This window comes from Lampetra planeri, chromosome 1 (genome assembly GCF_965212315.1).
Source record: "Lampetra planeri chromosome 1, kcLamPlan1.2.h2, whole genome shotgun sequence".
NCBI lineage: Eukaryota > Metazoa > Chordata > Hyperoartia > Petromyzontiformes > Petromyzontidae > Lampetra > Lampetra planeri.
The window spans coordinates 29,437,032-29,464,329 of record NC_136107.1 but is presented as its reverse complement, the minus strand read 5'-3'; the positions used below and the strand labels follow the sequence as shown (position 1 = coordinate 29,464,329).

The 27,298-nt window shown below is 47.4% G+C and overlaps 1 protein-coding gene across 1 annotated transcript; it reads right to left on the bottom strand.

Moving 5' to 3' along the window:
* Nucleotides 1–1,002: 1,002 nt before the first annotated feature.
* On the bottom strand, nt 1,003–27,191 carry LOC144721019 (E3 ubiquitin/ISG15 ligase TRIM25-like). The gene is made up of 6 exons (XM_078598303.1): nt 25,585–27,191; nt 16,509–16,604; nt 10,242–10,475; nt 8,326–8,348; nt 7,481–7,635; nt 1,003–3,821 (listed from the first exon to the last, which is right to left on the bottom strand). Exons 1-6 carry the CDS (start codon nt 26,197–26,199, stop codon nt 3,280–3,282), a joined length of 1,665 nt encoding a protein of 554 aa, XP_078454429.1. The 5' UTR covers nt 26,200–27,191; the 3' UTR covers nt 1,003–3,279.
* Nucleotides 27,192–27,298: the final 107 nt, after the last annotated feature.

Genomic DNA, 27,298 nt, shown 5'->3' with positions numbered 1-27,298 from the left:
GTAAAGTCACGTAGGTAAAAAATAAAAAAATATATATAATAAAATAAAACAATGAAAATCACGACGTTTCGGAGGCAACACAAGTCTCCGTCATCAGGTGGGACCGTCACAGCCAGATTAGCTGCATCTTGTGAGGGAGAGATTCAAGATGTAGGCTCTTAAGTACCAGTTAAGGGAGGAGGAGGGGAGGGGCTTATCAGAATGTGGTAGCCAATGAATGGAAAGTATCCATGGAAAGTATCCATTCATTGGCTACCACATTCTGATAAGCCCCTCCCCCCCTCCTCCCTTAACTGGTACTTAAGAGCCTACATCTTGAATCCCTCCCTCACTTGATGCAGCTAATCTGGCTGTGACGGTCAAACCTGATGACGGAGACTTGTGTTGCCTCCGAAACGTCGTGATTTTCATTGTTTTTTTTTACCTACGTGACTTTACCGAAAGAACTAAGAGTATGAATCCTTGCAGTCACGAAAGCTTCAAATCTAGAATTATTTTGCTGCTATAAATTTCCACGTAATAAGCCACTTTGTTGAGCTATCATTTGTGAACAGGTTGCTTCTGAAAAATAAGTTAATACCTCAATGGGCTTTGCCTGCTAGGAAGGTGATGGTTTAGTTTTATTTATGTGTTGGGGTGATTTGTTTACCTTTCTTGTACCTTGCACTATCATATTTTTGTATTGTTTGTTGTAGTAACGTTTTTACCACGTGCCCCTACTAGACATCTGTGAAAAAGAGCTTTATAGCTCATCAGATTCCTCCAGTATAACTACGTATTCTGATTCAGATTCTGAAACTCCTCCACCCCATCTCTCTCGCTCTCTCATCTCTCTCTCTGCACAGCCGTGTTTTGCTCCTTCACACTGTGACGCGTTACCGTTGCAAACCACACGCACAGTGAATTTGCTATGAAGAAGAGCCACGTGGAAAGTTGCAATGTCTAACGAAACATGATGCAAGCATTGCACACCGAACGAAAATACATTGCAAACAAAACAAGTTTGGTAATGCACCGTCGGATTGGGACATTTAAAAAAAAAATGAAAGCACACAGATTATCGCACCCATCACACTGTCCCCATCACTTCATAGTGAATAAAACATTTAACTTTTTTGTCTAAGATCGATGATGTGATTGACATACATCCATTTGAAGAAAATTTAAAAGACATACATTTTTAAGTCCTGGTAGTTCCTTTCTTGTTGGAGAGACAAAATGCTGACCAAGATTAAACGTGAATATTGGCACAAGCTATTCAGAAAAATGTTGCTGCGCAAATGGTGAAGTTACACAGACTCGATGCACTGAACCATGGTCATATTAATCTGTCCTTCACTTTACATGAATTACTTATATGTTATGTAATTACGGCCCAATTCAACATTATTCACAGTTTCAATCAAGCAAGGGGGACACACAGTCCCACCTACACAGTGCCCTCTGAGATTGAGTACGTATGCACTTTTAAATCATCTACATTGAAAACTAATTTCTTGAACTGCTTTTTGTGTTTAGTTTATCCTTGCCCCGCACCTCCGATTAGCACGGTTGGCTACGTACGGTGCAAAAGAAGTTCAACATACACACTCACACGTGAATGTCTGGATAAAAAAAATCAATGCTTTTAATCCTGCACACGAGGCGTTATCCTCTTGGTTGTGTAAATGTTGATGTTTAATGATTATAAAAAAAAACGATGAGTGCCCGAGGTGAACCCAGTGTCTGAAAGCCAAACGTGTGTGCATTGGCTGCAAAAGAATTCTGTATTAGCCCACGTTTGTTTGCAGTTCAGCACGAAATCTGTTTCAGAGAAATATTTACTAATTTGCCAACTGCTGTGACCCTGAGGCTTGCCGCATTGTTTTCGGCCAAAAAAATTAATCCTCCCCCACATCAAAAAAGTCATCACGCAAATTTTTACACGTAGAAGTAGTCGTAGTCTTTCGCGACCAAATGGTATTCACGAATAAAGGTTTTTTGTGTTAGATCACATAAATATGAATACCCCATCGTTTGAATAATAATGAATTTGCACAGCTTTGTCAATCCAGACCTTTGACAAAGTCATACCCACACCATATCAGCTGCTTAGCCATGTTAGGCCATACTTTAGAATGTTTGGCCATACTTTAACAATGTTTGCCCGTGCTTTTACAATGTTTGGCCATTATATAGAATGTTTGGCCATACTATAGAATGTTTGGCCATACTTTAAGAATGTTTGGCCATACTTCAGAATGTGGGTATTGCCCTCTGAATTAAAAAATCTCATGAGAAAAAGTTTTAGTTGTATTTGATTTCAAAATGAGTCATCTTGGTTAAAATTCAGATTCGATTCCATTTTTGGCGCCAATTAATTGGTCCCATTGTAGTAAACACACACCGGGGTTAAATTCACAATCACAGTAACGTGCGGATAGACCTCGCTTAGCACGTCCCCCCATAGAACGACGATTCGTTAGAGCTCTTTTTGTACTTGAGAAAATGTTGTATGAAAATAAAAAAATGAAACTAAACGAATCTACAAAGCGCTTTTCGAGCGAGAACGGTTCAGCGGGGTCGTCCGAGAAAACGTCCCCCCACCCCCATCATTAGCTCAGCCAATAAGAGCGACGCATGGCTCTGAGCCAATCAGCACCACCACCACCCAACCCCGCCCCCCCGTGATTCGATTATCACAAATTGTGGTCACGATTACATTAAAACAAAAACAACAAAAAATCTGTTTGTTTAGCCAGGTGAGAACTCACGAGACCAGGAATCAGAGTTTCAGGCTCCTCCTAAAAGAAACCTCACCACAGACATTTAGACCGAGGGCATCGCTAAGACCATGGAGGTCTCCTGGAGCACTTCTCTGAGAATGACCCAGATTGGGAGCGCTTTGACTCCCCCCACCACCGCCATGTAGTAGTATACTGGAATGCAGTCATGAGTACAGTACATAATACTTCATGGATGATGTTTTAATATTATTTTCACTGATTTAACATTTATCGTCTACATTATTATTATTATTAGAGATGTTACCGATAGACCAATGAAGCCCCTCGTATATATATATTGCTCATACGAAAGAAATAACTCCGGTGTGTCGGGAACGCGTTCCCCCCCGTACGCACAACGGTTTGACGGTTTGAGGGCCCCCTGTTTTTAGCACCAAATCGACGAGCGCTCCTTCCTCCGGGAAAGCGCGTGCAGAGCGCTAAGCGAGGTCTGCCCCGCCGTGCAGCTGTTGAGAGCGACCGTTAAAAAAAAATGTGATCGTCCTCGTGACTTTTAGAAGAGGAGCCCAAAATCACAGAGGGCAAGCGACGAGGCAGGGTAGACGCCGAAGGCGGGGTACAGGGGTTGCGCGAAGCTACCCGTGAACGAGTGGAGCAGCGCCATCGACTGCGCATTGTAAAACGCGATAGTGCCGGCCTCGTAGTCGAGGTGCACACCCAGAACCTCGAGCGGCTGGCGAACGTCGACGACCACTTTGTTGCCGTTGTGCCAACCGGAAAACTCGCCGTTGGCCAGCGAGAAGCACCAGGACACGGAATTGTTACCCAGCACGTTCCTCTCGTTGTGCCGCTTCCTGCCGATGGAGCCGTAGGCGACGCCCACCTCCCACTGAGCGCCGCACTTCACGTACACCTCCCAGTAGTGCTGGCCCGACGAGAAGCTCTCCGAGCAGAGCACCTGGAGGACGCACTCGAACCGCTGGGCGTTGTCCGGGTAGTCCTGCACTTCCTCCGAGTACGTTGCCATGTGGTAGTCTTTGGAAATCAGCAGGTTGGGATGCGCAGTGCTGACGTCCATCACCAGCTTGCGCTTGTCTGCGGAAAAAATAAATAAAGCCAAGGGTTTTAAGTTCGGTTTACACCGGTGGTTCTCACGTGGGGGGGGGAGGGGACACGGACCCCCTGGGGGGTTGACGTGACAATGTTCCAGGGGGGTTACGTGAGGCGATTTATAAACGTGTAAAATTATATTGTACGTGAGAATCATTGGTGAATCATCATCATGTATGAATCTGCCAATATAAAATAACTACGATAAGATTTTAATCCGTATAGTAACCTACAACGATATAAAATACCTTTCTAAACTCATCGATCGTAAACAATGTGGTGTCCAAGAGTAACCAGCAAGCGCGAATAAATAACGTCACACGCATGCAGAGCATGCATTGAATTTCTTTTTTATTCGCTTGCAGTTGCGAGCTGGTTAGGATGGCATTACAAAATGGACAATTGGTTAAAATATTTATGATCATTATTCATACATTTATTTCTCAGAACCATGTTAGGTCTGTTGTATATGTCGGATTACTAAATTTTGATAAAAATAATAAAAAGTAATGAAATTGTAAAAAAGTTCATAAATCGTATAAATTATGCTAATGTATGTATTTATATGCATAAATTATGATAATCACGGAGATAATCATAGTAATTTATGGAAATGCTTGCGATTATGTTAATGTGTGCAGTTATGAAAATTAGGCTTAGCTTCGTTATCCAGAGTTGTATCAATTGGGATAAAACGATTATCTTTGATTAAACATGTACTGATTATCTTAGTGTGTTTATGTTATGTTAGGTCTCCAAATTCATATCTCATCGCAGGATACAGTTCTTATGAATAAGACAGTTTTGCATGGACTTGTAAAGAAACACTCGAGATACTTCTGTGTTAACAATTTTTATTCTAAACTAACATATGACACTCTAATATGCAAAGGCAAGAGTATACGTCAATATATTCATTGGCGAGATTATGTAATTAACGAAACTGAAGGGCTAACACTCTTCTAACAACCGTAATTTCTACTTTCCCACCAGACATCTCAGTAGTTCCCCCATGTATCGAGCACAGGCATGCAACGATATTCATGAAGGCAATACAAGCAACTGATTGTATCCCAAAGGCGAAGCATACGTCAATCGATTCGTCGGCAAGATTATATTTGTTAACGGAATGTTTGAGACAATGGTGGTTGCGGGCGTCTGTGTTGGTGGAAGAGCGAATCTGGCTCTGTTTTAATTAATTCTTCGGCGAGACTCTATGACAAAGAAACAGGTTTGACACGATATTCTCTCTCTGTAAACGTGTTGATTCGCAATGAGGATTTCGAGAGTTTTAGTTTGCATCGACGAATCTATTGGTCGTTTATGCGATAAGAGAAACGAAAATAAAAGGCAAGAAAAACTTTACACTCTTATAATCGACGGATTCTTAATTACTCAGAGGGCCACGATTCCTCACGGCCAGCTGGTGTTCCAACTTTATAATTAGTCTTCTGATGATTGTCTAGGGTTGGTCCCATTGTGAGAGAGGTGGATTGTCTCTTGGATAAATTATTGCATGCCCCGCGGAAAGTAGATGTGTGTGTGTGTATGTGCTTCCTTGAGGTTGTGAGTGGGGGAGGTGATACGACCGACTCGGAGATTTTCCTCTCGCCCGTGCAGGTTGCAGCCGCGACTTTCTCCCCTGGGAGATGAGCGGCGTCGGCCCGCTGCTGTTCGTGGAGAGGCTTGCCCGCTGGGTGGTGCCCGGCGGCGCTTGGCGGCGCTTGGCGGCCCTCAGCGCAGGCACCCGTACTCTGTGACTCTGACGGCGCGGTGGCGCATTCTTTGTAGCTGACGGCACGGTGGCGCGTTCTCTCTCTCCACTGCTGGATGACGACTCGGTTCTCGTTGGTGCTGGTCGATCTGTGCGTGTGTATTAAACACACGGCGCATGCACTGGCGCTGTCCTCTTCCTCACGGCCGTTCGATCAGGCTTCCTCCACTGCTTCGTGCTCTCTGCTTTGCTCGCTTGGTCGACGCTTGGCGATCTCCGCCCTTTCTCCAGGTTGCTTGCTGGTTGTCGCTCTGGCGATGAACGATGCTTTCGTTCGTTGCTGGGTGGACGTTGGGTGTCTTCGTTGGCTCGAGAGCGATAACTGGAATCTCCGTCAGTTTCACTCGCAGCTCGGCGGCTCAGTGTAGCGATTCTTCTTAGGTGGTGCAGACCTCAGCTTGTCAATGCACGTCGCTACCCCGCGAACATCGTCAAAATGGATGACGAAATAGCTCCTTCGTTGGCGGCGACGAGGTGAGATGGGGGGGGGGGCTGAGCCCCGGTGGCATATTGTTGAAGGGATTTTGCCTCAGCTTATATCGGGAAAATCCACTCGTTTTTTTTCGAGTTGTTCAAAGGACCGGAACCATAACTTTTTTTTTGTTTGTGTGCGTGGACACATCTGCATCCGTGTGTGTCGTGTGTGTGTCCATCCGTGTGTGTCGTGTGTGTGTCCGTATGTGTGATTTATTGGAGGAATAAGGTTCTTCAAAGAAACAGCTGTCCGTAATAATTCTGGAAAGAGGGGGGGGGGGTTCCTCGCGAAACGGCGTCACATGTGAGTCATCCGACGAAAACCGGACTGACATTCGCGTTTGCACCGAGATTGCAAAATCATAATCCACGTTTTCGGTTTGGATTATGAATAATATTGGTCGCGAAAGCCTACGCGTTAAGCGAGTCTATAATCCCTTCCCTCGCTCTGGGCGTTTATCCTTTGTTTCACACAGCTTTAAGTTGTTCGTTTGGTTTGGAAGTTAAAATGAGACTCACTTTGCTGCTTAGTATTATTGTGATTTTATTGTAAGTGATTCAAGGTATGTTGTAGCCGTGTTCACGGTATTTCCATCGTGGTTTGATTTCTTTATGGGGAGATGTTATTTGCTCGTGTGCGCAAATCTTGCTTTTCGTGCTGCAGGGAGACAAAGACGGCTGTGCTCGCTCTCCCCACTCGCTGCAGTTGTGTGTCTTTAATTAGAGTGAGGATCGATAATGTTTGCTTAATCTTCATGGCTAAGTTGGTAACTTGTATAACTAATATGGCTCGAAACCCATTTGTTTGCTTTCTTGTTGCCAATTCTATTTTTTTTTAGCCGTTAAGAATATAATTATATGTGTCTCTTGGTGCCTGTTTCTTGTATTGTGAGGGGGCCTTTTGAAGTGTGTGTATTGTCCTAACACCCTCTTGCAATTTCCCCCCCCCCCCTATTTCCTCTTGTGTGCAATTCGGGGAGGTTTTATGACATGTATGGCTGTCTCTGTCATGCTTTCTGGCCTTTTGAAGCGAGGTGTGCGTGCATCTGTGGAAGTGGGGAAACGGGTTTTCGCTCGTCTTTGTTTGCTACCAAGTTGCTTGCTTGGTGTCTGTTAAAAAATATATATATTATTGGCAGAATTATTCTTAATATTCATTTTTGAAAAAGGAGCATAGATACAACAGGTCAGGCAAGGAGATACTCGGTTGAAACTAAATTCAACAAGGGGTGCAGTAGCCAGAAAAGGTTGAGAACCACTTGAGGAAATCATCTCAGTACGGGGGCATGGGAATTAAACGATGGCAAGAATCCTCCAAACACCACTGCTGAAAGCTTAAAATTATTTTAAACGCACAGACACTTCAATTTGCGAACTGCAAGTCGCTCACACGTACTGAACATCCTCCACGGGTAGAGATTTCTCGTCTTTTGCATCTTGTCCATCTGCGCGAAAATGCTGTCCAGCCACGACAAGTGCTCCGTGATGCCGCGCTCGTCCAGGGCAGGAGGCTCCACCTTGTCTGGGATCTGCGTCAGCGCCGCGTCAATCCTGCACCACGACCCGCACGGCAAACACACGCGCGCGCACGCACGCACGCACGCACATGCATGCACAAACGCACACGCACGCACACACGCGCACACACGAACGCACGCACGTACGCACACGCACGTGCAGTCATTTAGCTCTGTCTATCGCTCCTGGTGGATCGTGCAACGATTATCTGAACCGGTCCTAGGCCACCCCTAGGTCAACTCAGTCTCAAATGAGTACCCGGTGCGGTGTGTAAACATCGATACTAGGGAGACGAAGGCGGCTGGGCGTGGTGCTGGCCACCCACCCCCTCATGTGCCGTGCCGGCCTTGATAGGTGTTTGCTAAAGGCACTCGCCCCAACAGTCTGTTAAGGATATACAGGGGATCTTTGTCTTTGTGTGAAGGTGAACGGTGGATCATTCACAGCCCCTCGTCCATCCACTGCTGAATGAAGGGCCGCCTCGCGAAAATTTTTAATCGGGCAAGTTGTTTAACCGTACTTCATGCCGGTCGGCGCGTTGTGGTGCAAGTAGGGGACAAGGATCGGTTTAGACATCACCCAGAGCAGCTGACGTTAGCCACGGCTCGGACTCGAACTCGGGTCACCAGGGTCTTATCGCAGTGCACTAACCACTGTGCCACTTTCTACTCCCCCAAAAAACACACACATGGCACAATTAGTGAGAAAATGTGAAATAATTACCTTTGAGAATGTATTGGATATTCCTAAAAAAACAAAGACATTTACATTATTAATTATAACACACAAAATGCATTGTTCAATAAAATTTAATGCATCACGTTGGTTATAGTATCATGTGATATAAAGTAAATCTTTTTTCGAATGGATTAATAGCAACAGATTAAAATGTAATTTTCAGATTAATTATCCACTCAATTGTCTGTTCAGAAGCAAGAGTGGATCTCGTCCGTTCCTCCTAAAAAGGAGTGAAGACAACGGCAGATTGTTTCCGATGCAGGCCACGGTTTGGGATTCATGGCCGCACAATTCGCAGGCCGCTTAATCTTCTGATGCGCCATTTGTGCATCAGGTGGCCATGTCGGCCATGCCTTGTCCTGATTAAGTAAATGACAACACAAGTTGCACAAATTTGGATTCCTATTGGTGTCACAATGCGACCGCATCTCCAAATGGTGTACGGAATCAGTGATCATATTATTTCACGGAAAGGGTAAAGGAAGGGGAAGGTCTGCGAGCCTGGACCTGAACAGGGGCATGGAGTTGACAGCACAGATGGCTGGGGGGGGAAAGGGAATTTCAGACTGTGGGGTCAGCGGAGGAGAATGAGTGACCTCCCACTCAGTAAAATTTCATTGGGTGGGGGGGGGGCTTTGACAGAAAGCCTTGTTTGGTGGAGCGGAGAGTGTGCGGAGGGGGAGTAGAGTGAGATGGGAGGGGAAGGGGCCAAGTCTTGAGGATGGTGAATGTGATTTCGAAGTTGATCCGGGATAAGCATTGGAAGCCAGTGGAGGGATTGGAGCACTGGAGTGATGTGGACCCTGGTTTTGGGTTGAAGTGGGAGGTCTAAGCCATGACATTTTGTATCTTCTACGGTTAGGAGATGAGGGATTTTAGGAGGCTGCAGAGGAGAGTGTGTACAGTTTAACACGTAGTAGTAGTAGGCTTTCGCGACCAATATTATCCATAAGAGGTATTTTTTGGTTAGCTCACATATAGATGTGTCGTTAAACCCGCCACCACCCGACACAGACAATTAGTAAGGCCATGTAAACAAAAACATGCTAATTAGTTACTAGTTCAGCACACCGGAGTGTTGGAGGTGGGTTGTTGTGGGTTTACTTTCCAACACACAACCCGTGAGTAATGAACTAGTTAACCAATTGGCACGTTTTGTTCACATGACAAACCTTACTAATTGTCTGTGGTGGGTGGTGGCGGGTTTAACGACGCATTTACATTTTTATATTTACGCGATCCAACCCAAAAAAAAACACCTCCATTATAGTGAGAGTTGCAGTTATCGATTCGGGATATGATGAAAGCCACGGATGAGGGTCTGAGCAGCAGCTTGGTGCAAGGATATGGCGGAGACTTTCGCAGGTCGGAGGAGTGAGGCAGGGAGATAATGAGAACTTCTTAACCCTTTCCCGTTCCGATTGACGCACGAAACAGAAGAAAAATAAAATAAAATAATTGTATCTGTACTGAGGCTCCCAAAAGGCCATGCGGGAGGGGTGTGTGGCAGATTTGGCGCTGGCTATAGTAAAGTGCGGCGGTCGTGTCACTCCGGTTCTCTGCGATGACTAACAACGTCTTTAAAAACAACGAAGCGCTACTACACCTCTCTTAATAAAATTAACGCTGAACCGCTCGCGCGTTCCCAAGATCCAGCAGTGAACGGGACACCCACCAACCCTGCAACTTGCGGTCGTCTCGAACACGGGAGAAGGGTTAACGCCGGCCTCGGCGGGGGATAAGCAAAACGGGACGGATTAGCAAAAACATCGAGATGCTGACTACGGTGCGTTGCTAGCGTGGGCCCCCTCGTGGAGTAGACGACGGGCAATTGTTGCGGATCTCTCTCTCACTGCATCTGCACACCGATATTGCTGCTGCTGCACAGGGCGTCCTCTCACCTGCACGAACGACAAGCTGTCCGTCGTCTGCAGCAGCTGGCGCGCGGCGGCCTCCAGCGCCTGGATCTCGGCGAGGCGTGCGTCCAGGCGGTCGGCGTCCTGCTTGGTCTTCTGCAGCGCCTTGGCTTGCTCGCCGCTCAGTGCCTGCTTTGCAGCCTTCGCCTCTCGCTCGAGGAAAGCCTTCACGTCCTTTTGCCTCCCTTCCACCTTGCCCACGTGGGCCGTGAAAGCAGTCTGTCTCAGGAGAAGACCGAATGCGCGGGCGTGCGTAGGGGAGTCATTACGAACGATGAATGTCCCTTCTCCCCCCCCCCCCCCGGTACCTCCGATTAGAGCGATTGGCTACGGTGCGAAGGAAGTTCAACGTACACATTATGGCTGAGGTGGCTGAACGGGTCAGGGGGTTAGAGCTGCGAGCTTGGGACACTGAGAACCGCGGGGGTTTGAATCCAGGTTTTAGCCACCCCGTGGTCGAACTGGGTTCTCAATGAAAGCACGCATGTTGAGCGCCTCGACCCAAGTCAGCAACGCCCGAGCGGGAACCATCATCAAGGCAGAAACGTAAATGTTAGGTAAAAGTATCATTAACCAGGTCTGGATTTTTCGATGGCGCAGCCATTATTGCAACCAATGGAATTGAATTTCAAGAACTGATTGAAGAACTTAACAAAGGAGGCTGCAACGCTGATAAATTGAATGTGATTCGAGTAAAGAAGACAAATCTAAAAGAAAATATACATTTAAAAAGACCTTCAGGCTATACTGTGACTCACACAAGACATGCCATCACTTAAATTACCTTTATTTATTTATTTATAACAATTTAAAAGGCAATATATTACAAGTGTCAGATTTTTTTTTATTGGATTCAATAAAAACATTTATTGCAATAATGGCTTCATGCAAAATAAATAACTTTGTCACTGTAGTTGTGTTTACACAGTTCATCATTTTTTAAATAAATTCCGCAAAGCAGCGCGATAGGGGGGTCATGGCCCCCCGAGGCGTGATCGTTGCAGGGTGGGTGTTGAGGAGATCGAGCGTTGCTCCCTCTGTCAGAGGAAAGATTTTTTTTACTATTTTTATTTTACCAGGTAAGGCCCCACTGAGCTGTATAGCTTTTTTTCAGAAGCGACCTGGTTATCACAAATTACAGCTCAACAAAGTGGCCTATCAACATCACTTGGAAATTTATAGCAGCCGAATATTCAAAAATGCGTGATGTTGATTCTAAATGTGGAGGGAAAAATCGGAGGACACGGAAAAAAATCCTCGCGAGCACGGGAAGAGAGAGACACACACACTCCAAATATGCAGCAGGCATCAGGGTCGGGATCAAACTTCATCGGAATAAACACCTTATCAGAATAAAGCACACGCAGTGTTTATCCATTTCGATGGATAAACTACCACTGTTGTCAGTAACAGGGTAGTCACCTACGTTTATATAAAACATCAGAAAACTGGAGCTGCATGGCCTACTCACCAACCAAGTCAAATAATTCTATATTTCTTATATATTTATGTCAGTCGGTATTATTGTTCAGTTAGAACTACCCCAATCACTCAAAATTAGACCGATTCCCTAAACACTATCCAATACACAACCGTGTGACAAGTGGGATTACCAGAGAGAGAGAGAGACGGAGTGCATACACAGAAAGAGGGAGTGCAGGGAGAGAGAAGAGAGTGCACAGAGAGAGAAGAGAGTGCAGAGGGAGAGGGAGAAGGGAGTGCAGAGAGAGAGAAGCGAGTGCACAGAGGGAGAAGGGAGATAGAGAGAGTGCAGAGAGAGAGTGCAGAGAAGGGAGTGCAGAGAAGGGAGTGCACACAGAGAGAGATGCGTGGTCCAAGGAGCCCATGAGCTGTAAACTTTTCACCGAGTCGCTCGTTTTAGCCACGCACTTTTGGTTCCGTTCCACTTGAGAGGTCCGTCCGTATTTGTAAGCGATTCAAATACTGCCAACGTACTCAGAAATACACCTATAATGTGATGGACATCCTAGTACAATACCAGGATTTGAACAAATATTTGTCGGCATTTCCCATTAAAAATATCGTGGGGGAAAAAAAAACACGCTTAAGCACGCGTGCCTTGATGTTTGCCCGTGAATATTAACGAAACTTTGAATATCGAACTTGGGGGTATGAAATTTAAATAAATAAAATTTTAAATCATAAATTCCAGCGGGCTTCATGAAACATACATCAACGATTCAGGTACACAACACAGAGGACATGAAAGGGGGTTGACACCAGCACAGCCCACACAATACGGATTACAGTGCAATGGAAACCTTAGACCGAATGTTTCATCGCTCTGATAGCCCTGTATGAGAAGCAAAAAAAGGGATTGGGGGGATGCCAAAATGCCCTAAATGAATGCTCTTAAGAATGAATGCCCACTGGGGGAAGAGGTAGTGAAGGGGATCCATGTTTGGTGGTACACTTCCTTCCTGCCCCTTAGTTCGGCACGTAGATGCTCTAGAGAACATGCATTAACTTTTAAAATAAGGTCGGACTTGTGTGCGCCGTGCCTCATACAGTTGTGCGCAGTGCAGCACAGCACATGCGTGTGGCTGGTACCTGCAGTCCCATGCCACATTAAAAGTTAAGAGTTGGAAACAGATTTTTTTTTGGGTTAGATCGCGTAAATATGAATGTGTCGTGAAACTCGCCACCACCCGACACAGCCAATTGGTGAGGTTTGTCAGGCTGAGTGCTGTTTGGAAGCGTATTATCAAGTAATACACAGTTTAACTGCATTCCTATCTATACTGGTTACCATACATCAATGATGATTAATTGAGCAGCCAATAAGAGTTATTGCGATTTTTGCACCCAAAAATGACAGGATGTACATACATAATGTAAATACATAATGCACATATATAATGTGCATGCATAATACGCATGTGTGATATGCATACAAATGTATGTTGAATAACTGTGAATAACCCAAGTAATAATATAGATCCATTGTAATATATGACATTAACCCACCCCCGCCTCTGGTCTTCGCACACCTGATTGGCTCACAGTGATGACATCACATTTACCCCCACCTCTATTTAAGACCAAAACAGTATGAGGATATCTCCACAACTCTGTGGCTGTCGCCTGATGATGCTGGTTGTTGTTATAATTACTAGCGAAACGTCACGGTATTTGAATTGTAAATATTGTCGTGGGTGTATTGTCCAACATGAGTGTGCTGAACTATCAGTTAACTATTTGGTTATTTCGGTAAAGTTTTTTCTTGCTGTGGTTGTGCCACCTGATGACGATTGCTTGTGTTGCGATGAAAACGTCATGATCTATTATTTTTCTACCTACGTGACTGACCGAAAGAACCAAAGAGTATGGATTCCTGCAGTCACAAAAGCTTAAACTCAAGATATCAGCTAACTGGTACGTTTTGCTTATGTGACAAACCTTACAAATTGGCTGTGTCAGGTGGTTGGAGGTTTCACGACACATTTATATTTACGAGATCTAACCAGTGGCGGCTCGTCAATAGAGGGCGCAGGGGCGCCGCCCCCATCAAGATTCAAGAATATACATATGTAGTGGTGATACGCGCTGGGTGTGTACGTCATGTGCCAGCGCGTATGTACGTGTGTGTGTGGTGACGCGCGCTGACGGGGAGGAGCAGGCGTCAGTGCGCGGGTGGGGGTAGTGCTGCTGATTGGCTGTGTGCCGGTGACGCGCTGAGAGGGAGTGATCGGGTGGCAGCGCGGTGTGATTGGTCGAGGAGTGGAAACACGCGCTGGGCGGAAACGGATCGTAGAGATAGCGCGTGGTGATTGGGTAACTGAGGAGCGGTGCCGACGTTGAGGTCCGCATCCGCTCCGTCTCCCGGGAGGAGGAGATATATAAGATGATGCACAGAGGAGTAGAGGGCAGAAGTGGAACCATCTAAGAATGAAGACGAAGGTGCAGAGATAGAGCCCGGAGAGGAGAGTAATGGAGAGGAGAGGAGAGTAATGGAGAGTAGAGGAGAGTAAGGTATAAGTGTGTAGCCAGAGAGAGAGAACGGTCTACACGAGCTGAGTAATGTATAGTGTGTAGCCAGAGAGAGAGAACGGTCTACACGAGCTGAGTAATGTATAGTGTGTAGCCAGAGAGAGAGAACGGTCTACACGAGCTGAGTAATGTATAGTGTGTAGCCAGAGAGAGAGAACGGTCTACACGAGTTGAGTAATGTATAGTGTGTAGCCAGAGAGAGAGAAAGGTCTACACGAGCCGAGTATGCATACGGTGTAGCCAGAGAGAGATGCAAAGTCTACACGAGGCAAGTGGAGAGTGTAGCAGAGGCGCAGAGTCTACACGAGACGAGAGAAGAGTGTAGCCGAGGCGCGGAGTCTACACGAGGCACAGAGAGCCAGCAGCACAGAATCTAAGAGAGTCAAGAGAAGCGTAGGGCGGAGAGAAGAGGTCACGAGTTGTACCGTTGTATGGTGACCGCATTGTGAAGAAGAGAGGCCACGCGTTGTATCGTTACAAGTCAAGATTTAATAAAAGAAGTGTGTTCCCGTCAAGGAGTTTCCTGCCGTCATTTTCCAATACTTCACATATACAAAAATTATATAAAAATACATAAATAAAATATTTTTTTCATACGATGTGCCGGCTGGTAGTAAGAAAAGCATCAGCATTTAATAAAAACTGGCTTTAATCGGTCAACTATTTTCTATGTTTTTCAATGTGTTTCATGCGGGGCGCCGGACAAATGGATGTCTATGTGAGACTTTAAATTTTCGGACAGCATGTGACCTGAAGCTGGTCTCTAATTGGTTTCTTAAAGATTCTCCTCGGGGCGCAAGTCGTTGCGTCCCTGGCCAATCAGAATTGGATACATGTTATTTTATCCAATCTGATTGGTTCTCATCACCTGTCATTCAAATTTACGCTCTGGGCCACTACTGCGAGTGCGCAGGCGACACCACTTCGACACTTGCTAGGCTGATCAAATTTTTTGTGTAAACAATGGCAGCAGTTCATCCAAATTCTGTAATTTATTTACAAAAAAACCCTTTCACAAGGCTTTCGCTGGAAGAAATAAAAAAGATAAAGGATCTCGGACCGGACCAACCCGATTTACAAATCCAGCAGCAGGCCAGTGACAGAGGACGAAGCTACACACGAAGCTTCACCCGCGCTTGTTATGAGAAACAGAGGTGGCTGGCTGGATGTGATGTTAGCAATTCTCTTTTTTGTTTTCCCTGTCTTTTATTTCAAAGTGTCGGCACTGAAGTTTTGTGGACAACGACGGGGGTAAGAGACCTCAAACATCTCTCTGACAAATGCAAACGTCATGAAAGTAGCCGCAGCCATATTGATAATAGCATGAAACTAACGTTTTTATGTTCAAGTAGGAAACATGCTTTTTGGTACTTTGGTCTGAAATGAATATAAAAGAGAAACATTTATGTTCAAGTAGGAAACATGCTTTTTGGTACTTTGGTCTGAAATGTATATAAAAGAGAAACATTTATGTTCAAGTAGGAAACATGCTTTTTGGTACTTCTTTTGGTCTGAAATGTAAATAAAGATCATCAAAATTTATATTCAAGTAGTCAAAATGGTTTTTGGTACTGCTTTATATTTATTTGCCCCCCTCAATAAAATAAAAAAAATGCGCCCCCCCAAAAAAAATATCACCAGCCGCCACTGGATCTAACCCAAAAAATGACTTTATTATGGAGAGTAAGAACTCATCTGCAACGATGGCAGCTGTGTAGGGATTGCCACCAACCCCTGCGTGCAACCCGGTACAGTCCAGGGTTTGGCGTTTGTGCAGCAGGAATTGATTTTGTACCGACATCTGCTACTGGTATCTTGTTCAACTTAATCGCAGTTTTACTGCACAGCTTTGACAGACCATTCTCTCTCCTCGCCCCTCCCACTCCATCCTGTCCCTCCCCTCTAATCCTTTTGTGACCCCACGTGTGCCCTCTGTTGCAGTCACTCATTCCTCGAACCCTTGCACCGCCCCTTGGTCTCGTGGATTCTTCTCCGGGTCCTCCGGTTTTTCCCTCCACATTTAGAATCAACATGCATTTACAGTATTTGGGCTGCTATAAATTTACACGTGATAAGCCACTTCGTTAAGCTATCACTTGTTGGCCTTACCTGATAAATCACTCTTTGTAAAAGCGCCTTGAGCTAAGGCGCTCTAAAAATAAATGAGAAATATGTCCGGGTTTCATCTGTCGGAAAGGTGGGGTGTTGTGGCTGAGAAATGTTTGAAAGGAGAGCGATTACCTTCATGTCGCGGTCTCTGGCCGAAAATTCCAGCTTGTTGTCCCTTATTGCTTTCATTTTACGCTGCAAAGCGTCCAGCTTGTCCCTTAGAGCTTTCTGAAAATAAAGGTTGGACAGAGATTTCATCAAGGAGCATAAACCATGGTCGCGCGAACTCCGGTCATCCTCACAGCAGCAGCGGCAGCTTTTGGCTGGACATTGAACAAAGACGGTCGCCACATCATTGCGCGGCGCTTGCAGATGCGCTTCTGTGGCTGTCTGGAACGCTCTTCCTTCCGAAATTAGGAAGCCATTGGGAGCTATGCACTTTAAAATCATCTAGATTGACAAACTCATTTATTTAGAACTGCATTTTGTGTTTATTTTGTTGTCCTTCCCTCGCACCTCCGGTGAGCGTGGTTGGCTACTTATGGTGCGAAAGAAGATCAACATACATATGCTAAATCGCAGTAGTTATCTGTTGGTTGGGTGCAGTGTTTAGAGTGTTGCCACTATGAACCCAGCCACGACTAACATCACTGGCGAGTGGCTTCTGAACCGGATCCTGGACCCCCAACCCCCTCTTCACCAACCCGAATATTCCTTCGGCCCCCAACTTTAGACTTCAAGCCAGCGTGAAGTCTGGTAAAACCACCCCCATGACCTTTAGCCAGCAGTGGCATGATAGAGATCTATACATTATGATATATAGCATTATAATGATTATTATATTGATGGATGTATAAGAACTCGCGTGGCACCGTGGCAGGCTGCTCTGCCGATATCAGCCAGGGCAATCATACAAAAGCAGACCAGACATAAGCTATGGGCTGCACATTAATCAAGCTGGGCGTTGTGACGTACGAAGAGAGTTCGCTGAACGGACGCTGCTGGTGAGAGGCATTTTTTTTTGTGCTGTGTTTTGACAAAGACTGTGTTGCAGCCATCACGATGAATGCCGGTGCACCAAACGCAAAGAACCCCCATCACAGTCAGTGGTGGTGGTGGCACGCCCCCATCTGCCACCTCCTTGTGGACCAACCTATGTGATTTTGAAAAAAACAGTGGGGAACCCAGTGGTGGACCCATTTCCTATTGTCCATCCAAATTCCGCCATGTTGAATGCATCTCCACGTGCGGGACGGCAGCTGGTCACCCCAACCGGTGTTTTGCCTCTCAAACAAAAGACACAACCTCAACAGCATTCATCGGCTGCGTCCCACAGTTATTTAACGCGATTGTAAGCCTCATTAATGAGAAGGATAAAAAAAATACTTTAAAATCACGGCCAGGTTATTTCCCAAAGCACTCCAGGCAATGGCACTGCTTCGACGTTGTATTTGAACGTATGCAAGTGGCATCAGTGGCGAGATGTTAACTACCTTGCCTGGTATACAGAAGGTCGCGGTTTTGATCCCGATCCTGATTCCTGCTGTATATTTGTAGTGTGCATGTTCTCCCCGTGGTCACGTGGATTTTTCTCCGGATCCTCCGGTTTTTCCCTCTACATTTAGCATCAACATGCGTTTAGAGTACAGTGGTACCTCGGTATACGTCGTTAATTCGTTCCAGAAGGTAGGACTTATACCGAAAATGACGTATACCAAACGAATTTTTCCCATAAGAAATAAAGGGAAAGGAAACAATCCGTTGCAGAGTATAAGAAATTATATTTTATATGGCATATTATACATTAATGGGGTTGTATAAAATAATTTAGACACTACTTATTACTAAAATTCATACATAAATTAAAATAAATGCATAAATACATTAAAATCAGTTTATTTTTATTTTTACATCACTTTACCTTGCTGAGAGGAGTTGATAGCCTACGAGGATGGTGGTGAGGAAGGGGAGGAGGAGGAGATGTTATTTTTTGGAAGGAGAGTCCCCTTCCATTAAAACTTCAGGAAGCTGAAATTCTGGGGTTTTTTCTATTTCACTTTTCTGTCTTTTTTCTTGACTTGGACCTGGTTGAGTCTCTCCAGGTTTGAGTTTTACTAAAAACCTGTCCATTGAAGTTTGTTTTTGCCTTCTTCTAAGAATGTTCCTGAAGTGTGCCATTGTCTGGTCATTCCACACAATACTGTTACGGCTTGTTAGAGCCATAACAGTATTGTGTAAGCGGGTACTGTACGCTGTGACTCATCCCGACCCATACAAGTTCTAGCAAGCGCGTCGTATCCCAAACAAGACGTCGTATCCCAAGACATTTATTTTCTCATCAAAACACGACGTATACCAAATTCGACGTATTCCAAAGCGGTCGTATACCGAGGTATGACTGTATTTGTCTGCTATACATTTCCACTTGGTAAGCCAATTCGTTTCGCTATAATTTGTGATCGCCAGGTTGCTTCTGAAAAAGAGCTATAGAGCTCAGTGGGCCTTGCATATTAAAATAAAAAAAGTTTACTTTTAGTGTAAACACATAACGGTGACCTTAGCTTTCTTATCATTCCCAAGGCATCAGATGGCTGTCTTGACAGCCCAGGACACACAGCGTCTGCGGGCTTTTACTCTGCTCTCAATTTAACAAACGTTGCTAGGATCTCAAACGCATCGCTTGATGGGCAAAATATGCAACTCTGCGCGTGACAAATTATATTCGTAAAATATATATATATATTTCTGCAATGAAACAGTCACCTAAAGTATTTCCCCAATGTTTTTATTTAGTATATGTGCTACATAGAGAAATCTTCACATTCCCCAATTAATGCGATGAAGGAAGTAATTTACCCATTTACAGGCACATTTCTACGGGGAGCCAAAAAAAAACAACATCAACAAAGACAGCTTGGTGATCATACAAACGGCCAATTAGCACAAGCAACATGTTAAAATAATAACATCCTGACAAGCCGTTATTTTGAACCATTATAATACGTCTAATTAGCGTACTTCCAACTTCAAATCGCAGACAGATGGCCCCTCGGCAGGCTCCTGGCTGGGCGGGTGAATCGAGGGCAAAGCTGCAGGTGCGGGAAGCTGAGAGAGCTCACACGATGGGTGTTTAAGTGCGCGCCACACACTCGCGTCTCCTCAAACGAACAGAACCGTGAAAAAAAAATAACAACCCAACAGACAATTGAGGCTGACTGCTCATCTACGTTCCGGCAGGAGAGTGCTACTCATTTTTGTTTTATCAACCCTGGAGGGACAATGGGCCCAGTATAACTCCAATCAGAATTTAAACTGCAAGTTAAACTTCACTAGTGTTGTATTTGACCAGGTAAGGCCCGCTGAGCTCTACAGCTCTTTTTTAGAAGCGACCTGGCCACAAATGACAGATCGACGAAGCAGCTCATCAGGTGGAAATTTTCGCAGCCAAATTCTCTAACCGCACGTTTCTGCTCTCTCAACCGCTGAGCCATCCAGCTGTTTTAAAACTGAACTCCGAGTATAAACATGCCATGAGTAAATAAGTACATTTATAAATGCGCCAACTTTTATAACCCGTGGTTATCCCGAGTGCGCAATATTCACACATTCTAAGCCCGATTAAAGAGTTCTTTCTCGCATTTTCTCCTGAACTTGTTCAATGTCTTTAAAGAGTCTCGAACACGCAGAGGTAGTGAGATCCAGACCGATGGACCCCTGACTGCAAAGCTGCGAAAGTCCAAATCTCGCTGTCCCAGTGTGCGGAACGATCACGGGGGTCACCATGAGCTGCCGAATGAAGATGGCGACGATTGACAGTGGAGGGTGACGGCGCAGAACCTGCACCATTTTACTTTTCAGCGAACGACGAATATGAGCAGCGGTTACATCCTGAAACCAGCAGCATGGATACACACAGACAGGGTGCACAATTCTGCCACGTGTGAACCGTAAATACCATCATATAAAATCCTCACTGGCGATGGCAATAAGCTAGAGGGCAGTGGTTTTCAGAGTGTGGTTCCTGCACCACTGATGGTCCGGGACGGTCCACGGGGGCTGTGATGCAAAATGAAGGTAGGCAAGTTCGACACGTAGCCTTTTTCCACCAATATTATTCATAATAAAGATGTTTTTGGGTGAGATCGCGTTAAATATAAATGTGTCTTTAACCGGCCACCAGAATTATGGTGGCTAGTTGTCATTACCAGGGAAACGTCACGGTACTGAAATTGTAAATGTTGTGGATTTACTCTCCAACACACCGGTGGGCTGAACTAATGAGTGTGTGGGTGGTGAGGAAGGGAGGGGATGAGTAGTGAGGAAGGGAGAGTGCAGTATGTGAACCACCCTACAATTGCTGCACCACACACGTTTTTAATGAGATGATGATGACGACGATATTATTATTATTATTACGGTCCGTTCTCCTATAACGCGGTGCTAGTTGCATTCCTGAAGAACACTGTGTTTTTTTGAAAAAATGCATTATAATAAACAATATATAATATAGGGTAATTCAACAGTCCGTGATAACACGTGAGATGCATACGCAAGCCGAACAAAGACTGAGGCATATGGGTAGCATCTAGAAACATCCAGCAGCATCCCAATGCTTTGTGTGATGCTTAGCTGTGCGACATCGTTCCATTCACTTAATAGCATTATATCCAATTCTCATCCGCGTTATATATATTTTCAAAAATCCTGATACATTCATCACGTTATATCCAATTGGCATTATGAAAACAACACGCGGTGTTGAGGGAGAACCAGACTGCATTTGGCCAGATGCTTGTGCTGTGGCAGCGCGCGGGTCTCGGAACCAGGTCATGAGTTCAAATCCCGTTCAGGAGTCAACTCAGCCTATGTATGTTTAACTTCTTTTGCACCGTACATAGCCAACCGTGCCAATCCGAGGTGCGGGGGAAGGATAACAAACTAAACATGAAAATCAGTTCTAAAGAAATTTGTTTTCAATCTAGATGACTTAAAGGTGCATAGCTCCAGTGGCTTCTTAATATCGGAAGGAAGAGCGTTATAGATGGCCGCAGAAGCGCATCTGAAAGCGCAGCGATGTGGCGACCGTCTTTGTTCAATAGCTTAGCCAAAAGCCGCTGCTGCGAGGATGAAGTAGAATACCACTTTGCGGAACAGCGATTCGAGATAGTTATTAAAACCGGTCCCTGCCACCAATGCTGCAGAGTTCCCACTACTGCGTCAGGGGGACTGCCAATGGAGATGGCGCGCTGCCCAGCTCACTGCCTTCCACTAAGAAGTAGGCGGCAGCACGCTGGCTAGGAAAAGTTAACTACCTCGCCTGGTATACAAGAGGTCGTGGGTTCGATTCCGACCCTGACGTTTGCTGCATATTTGGCGTTTGCTTTTTTCTTTGCCCGTGGTCGTGTGGATTTTTCTCCGGGTCCTCCAGTTTTTCCCTCCATATTTGCAATCAACATCACGCGTTTAAGAGTTTCTGGGCTGCTATAAATTTCCACTTGATAATCCATTTCATTGCGCTATCATTTTTAATTGCCAGGTCACTTCTGAAAAAGAGCTATGGGGCCGTCCATAAATTACGTCACGCGATTTTGGACGATTATTGACCTCCCCCTCGTCACACGGCGTCACAAAAAGTCAGACCCCCCCTAAAATATGACGTCACAAAGCTCTGCCCCCCCCCCCCCCCAAATAAATAAAACATGCTTAAAATCGCTTTAAACTATTGTCAATGTAGTGCGTATTTAATATGGCGCTGCACTCTGATGTTGTAGAAAACATTTATTAAAAAGTGTATTTAATTAAGTAGAACGTGTTGTCTATACTTATTTAAAGTTGCGCATTTTCATGTGACGTCACATTTCTCAACCCCCCCCCTCGTCATACATCGTCATTTATGGACGGCCCCTATATAGCTTACTGGGCCTTACCTGTTAAAATAAAAACATTTGTTTCGTTTATAGCTGCACTATTTTGGATGTTCCAAAGGCCTCGGTATGACATGGGGGCGGCTGCAGCAGGCCTCGTGATGCCACGGGCCGGCTGCGGTTTCACACCGCGGTGGGATATGGCTGGACACGCTGCTTTCCACCGTGAGTGCGGGAGGCGATAACAAACATTGCAATCGCCAGCGCAATAGATACGCTGAGAACGACGATAGGGAGCTACGACTTAGCGTGCGCTGTGCTCCCAGCAAGCGAGTCTGTGAAAGCGGGAAGCACTGGCCACGAGGAATGGGGGGATTGAATGCTCCGTTCTCATTACGTGACCCCCACCGCTCTGACCCTGCGCTGCTTCAACACGGTGGGGTGGGGGTGAAAACAGCCTGCGGAGAATTTATTTAGGGTTGTGTCGAGTCGCATGTGTGTCCCGTATTCACGCGCGTGGAGGAGGCACCGATGCACACACCCACAGCTTATCAGTGTAGGCAATGTCTTGAAGGCAGATTGTAGATGCATATGTACGTGTAATAAAAGACTCCGTCAGGCACTGCTGGTCTCCGTTGGTCTTTTATTTAGGTTCTTTCTCCGCACTCCGCTGGTCCTGTCCGCGGACCAGCGTCGTCTCGCGCGCGCCCCGCACGCGCTCCCTCGTCAGCTCCTCCACTCTTCCTCACACCCCGCTGACAGGGGACCAGCGTCTCCTCGCGCGCGCCCACGCACGCTCCTCCGTTAGCTCCTCCACTCCCGCACTCCGCACACCGCTGGCCGACGGCGTGCTGAAGGTCCTTCAGCCACATGGCCGATGGCGCGGATCTCCTCTCACCACCCAACGTGGCTCAGCCTCTTTACTCCCGCAACTCCCCCGATCTCTTCCGGGCTCCCACTTATATCCTCTCCCCCACGTGACCCTGACTCCTCCCCTTCCGGATCGTCAGATCCGGCCTTCCCATACTGCCCTGCTGGCTCCACCCCCATTCACCTCGCTTCCAATTGGAGCCGAAGTGAACGGCGGCCCCTCCCACACGCCCCCCATACTGGGCTCCGCCCCCCAATACCCCGGGCCGTGTGATTGGGCCAGAGGCCAGCAGCAAACCCCATTTATGCTCGCATTACATACGTATGCATTTACTAAAAACAAAACCATTTTTATCTTACGAGGTAAGGGCCACTGAGTTGTACAGCTCTTTTTCAAAAGCAACCTGGCTGTGAAAAAATTATAGCTAAATGAAGTAGCTCATGTGGACATTTATCGTAGCCAAATACTCTAATCGCATGGTTATAAATGTGGAAGGAAAAACCGTAGGACCCTGGAGAAAAATCCACACGACCACAGGGAGAACATGCAAACTCCAAATACTGTATACTTTCTTCAAGGTCAGGATCAAACCCAACACATTCCTGCGGAGGAAGCTGGTAGGAACGTTGAATTGCTCGGTCAATGGCCAGGGTCAACGGGCGTGGTGAGGGCGGGCACAAGCCGGCGTGAGTAGGTTATACGTTGAGTTTTATAAGGGCACCACGGGGTGACCAGCCCCTCCCCCCACCCAGCCTCTCCCCACCCCACCCTCCCCACCCAGCCCCTCCCCACCCAGACCCTTCCTGCACGACGGACGGACACAATAATCCCCTGTGGGCTGGTGTAACCAGGAGGTTCCTACCAGTATAACCTCCTGCATACCAGGCGAGGTAGTTAACATCAGCGGTATTGTAGCAGTTAACGTGATGCGCTATGAACCCGGCGACCTGGGTTCGATTCACGCTCATGTCCAACACCAGTGAAGATTATCTGAACCGGTCCTGGGCTTCTCCTAGGTCGACTCAGCCTCAAATGAGTACCTGGTGCAGTGGCGATACAAAGGCGGTCGGGCATGGTGCTGGCCAAACACCCCCTCGTGTACTGTTCCGGCCTTGAAAGGTGCTCGCTAACAGCACTTGCCCCAACAGCCTGTTTAGCCTAAACGGGTGATCTTTGTGTTTGTGGCAGTGTCACCCAGCCTCCATCCGTTGACTCAACACACACGACCGCCTGCGTTGGTGAGATACGAGGCCCTGATTCAGCAGGAAAATTAATCTTAGGTCTCTAAAACTTTGTAAGAAATGTTCAGTGAGCAATCGGCTTGTTGTTGTTGTGTGCGATTACATCACCCGAACGGTAAAAAGTAAAATTCGCAAATGGTTAAGACGGCGCAACTGGTTTTGCTGCTCCACCCAAGGTATGTACACAGGACGTTGAACTTGTTTCGCAAGCGTGCGTAGCCATCGTTCTCATCGGAGAGGTGCGGGGGGGGCTCAGGTGAAGAGGCCACACCTGCGGAGCGCCAGGCCTTCACTCCCACTGGGAGGAATGTGCGTGGTGTCAGAGGCCATCGAGTGGCTCTGTGAGGGCTATAAAGAGACTCAGCGTAGTAAAAATCCACTGGCCAATACAGACCAACGCGATACAAGTGTACAAGCTGGTCCAGATGGGTCTTGTGACCCCCAATTAATTGGACCCCTAACAATAGTTTTCCATTGAATATTCATTTTGTTTTAAATAAACCCTACTATTAAAAAAAAATTACGTTTTTAGAGAATTCAACGGTGGGTCACGAGACATCTGGACCGGCCTGTACAATGCTGACGTGAATTGATGGAGCCTTCGCCTGGCAAGCTGCTCTAATCAGCTCCAGCGAGTGGCCGTGAGCAGGTGAATTCGCAGGGCTGTCTGCGCCTTCAAACAACAGCGCACGGGGCCATCGGATTCCGGCAGAAATGGTATGGCTACCGACGGTGCTAATGAAGTTCAACATACGTACATAAGAATGATGATGAATGTACGTTCATGTTGAACTTCTTTCGCACCGCACGTAGCCCAACCGTGCTCATTGGACCAGTGCAAAGCGACGTTTGAGTGACTGATGTCACTCAACTCAATGACATCCCAGCGACAGGCTCTATCCACTGCTCTCGCCTGGCGGAGTTCCAACCGAAATATTTCTCCTTGCGCTCCACCACCAACTACCACCACCAACCACTACCAAAGACAAAGATCCCCCGTATAGCCTTAACAAACCGTTGGGGCAAGTGCTGTTAGTGTGTACATATGAAGGCCGGCATGGCACACGAGGGGGTGGGTGGCCAGCACCACGCCAGGCCACCAACCACCCAAACACAATAACCACCCACCAACCACCACCACTACCACCACCAACCACCACCAACAACCATCACCACCCGATCACCACGACCATTAACCACCCGACCACCACCACCCTCTCTCTCCGTCTCACCTTGAGCACGGGGTCCTCCTGCTCCACCCTCACCGCTGCGTGGTTCCTGTGCGCGCCCACCGTGGTGCAGTCGACGCAGACGAGCGCGCCGTCCTGGCGGCACACGTAGCGCAGCCTCTCGCCGTGCTCGGAGCACTTCCTCGCCGCCACGTCCACGGCGGGCTCCACCACCACGTGGTGGCCGTAGGCAGCCGTCGAGTGGGGCAGCGAGTGCTCGGCGCAGAACGAGAGGTCGCAGGTGAAGCACGACTTCACGGCCGCGCGCATTTGCGGAAGGCACAGGGCGCATTGCGGCTGCTGCTGCGGTTTCTGCTGCTGCTGGTGGTTGCGGTGCAACATTGGCGGGGGGTTGTCATCGAAGCAATCCCGCAGCGCCAGCTGCTTCACCACGTTGGCGAGCACGGTGTTCTTCTGCAGCGAGGGACGCGCCGCGAAACGTCGGCGGCACTGCGGGCACGACGGCGCTGCGCCGGCACCCTCCTCGGCCTCCCAGCAGCGCTCAATGCAGCCCTGGCAGAAGTTGTGGCCGCAACCGAGCGTCACGGGCTCCGCGAACTCCTCCATGCACACGACGCACGTCAACTCCTCGCCCAGCTGCTTCAACCTCGAGGCCATCGCGGGCGGGCGGGCGGGCGGGCGGGCGGGCGGGCGGGCGGTGTCGTGGCGAGCTCAGTACACCAACGTTGCCGGTCCCCCCAGACCCCCTTCACCCAGAGTGAGTTGCGATCACGGCGAGTTTGTCGCAAGGGCGACTTGTTGATGTTGACAGGCGTGAAAGGAGAGTCAAAGTCACCAGGGCGACTTGTTGGTGGTGACAGGCGAGAGAGGTGAGTCAAAGTCACCAGGGCAACTTGTTGCGGGCGACAGACGTGAGAGGAGAGTCAAAGTCACCAGGGCGACTTGGAGGTGGTGGTGGCTCCAAGTCGTTGGTGGACGCGCGGGGAGAAGTGGCGCGGGGTTCGCGCGGCGGATTCCTCAACCTGGCCAGAGGTGTCTCGGCGAGACGATGCCGGAGTGGTCGAGATGAGAGAGGCGATGGCCGGAGTGGTCGAGATGAGAGAGACGATGGCCGGAGTGGTCGAGATGAGAGAGACGATGGTCGGAGTGGTCGAGGTAAGTGAGAAGATGGTCGGAGTGGTCGAGATGTGGAGGGCCGTTGCGGGGTTGAGAGGCTGCCCTCCAATGCCCTCTCCACCCGGGCGGTCGAGGCGAGGCGCTTGAGGAGGAAGTTGAAGTCCCCAAACCGAAACCGGACGACAGCAGCAGCCGCAGTAGCAGGGAGGGCCTCTAGCGAAGCTCTCCCCGACTCCAGCAGCCCCACAAGGCTCACAAAGTCACGAACAGCGCACACATTGCTATGAAAACACTCACAAACTCACTCGCACACAAACTCGTGACACTCGCATGAACACACACAAAACGCATACACTCACGTGAAAACAACAGCCTCACACATACACACACGAGCATACAGTAAAACCCGGAAAGACACCACACACACCACACACCCCCTACAGCACCAACACGGGGGGAGGTTCTCATCATCGCTCGCCACGAATGAGCGCCACCGCCTGGAATCGAACTTGGCAGGGAACGGGGTTCTTGGTGGCGGCCGCGGCGGCGGAGCGCAGCGCTTGCAAATATCGCATTATATCGTCATCACATTATCATCGTCATCACATTATCATCGTCATCGCATTGTCATCGCATCATA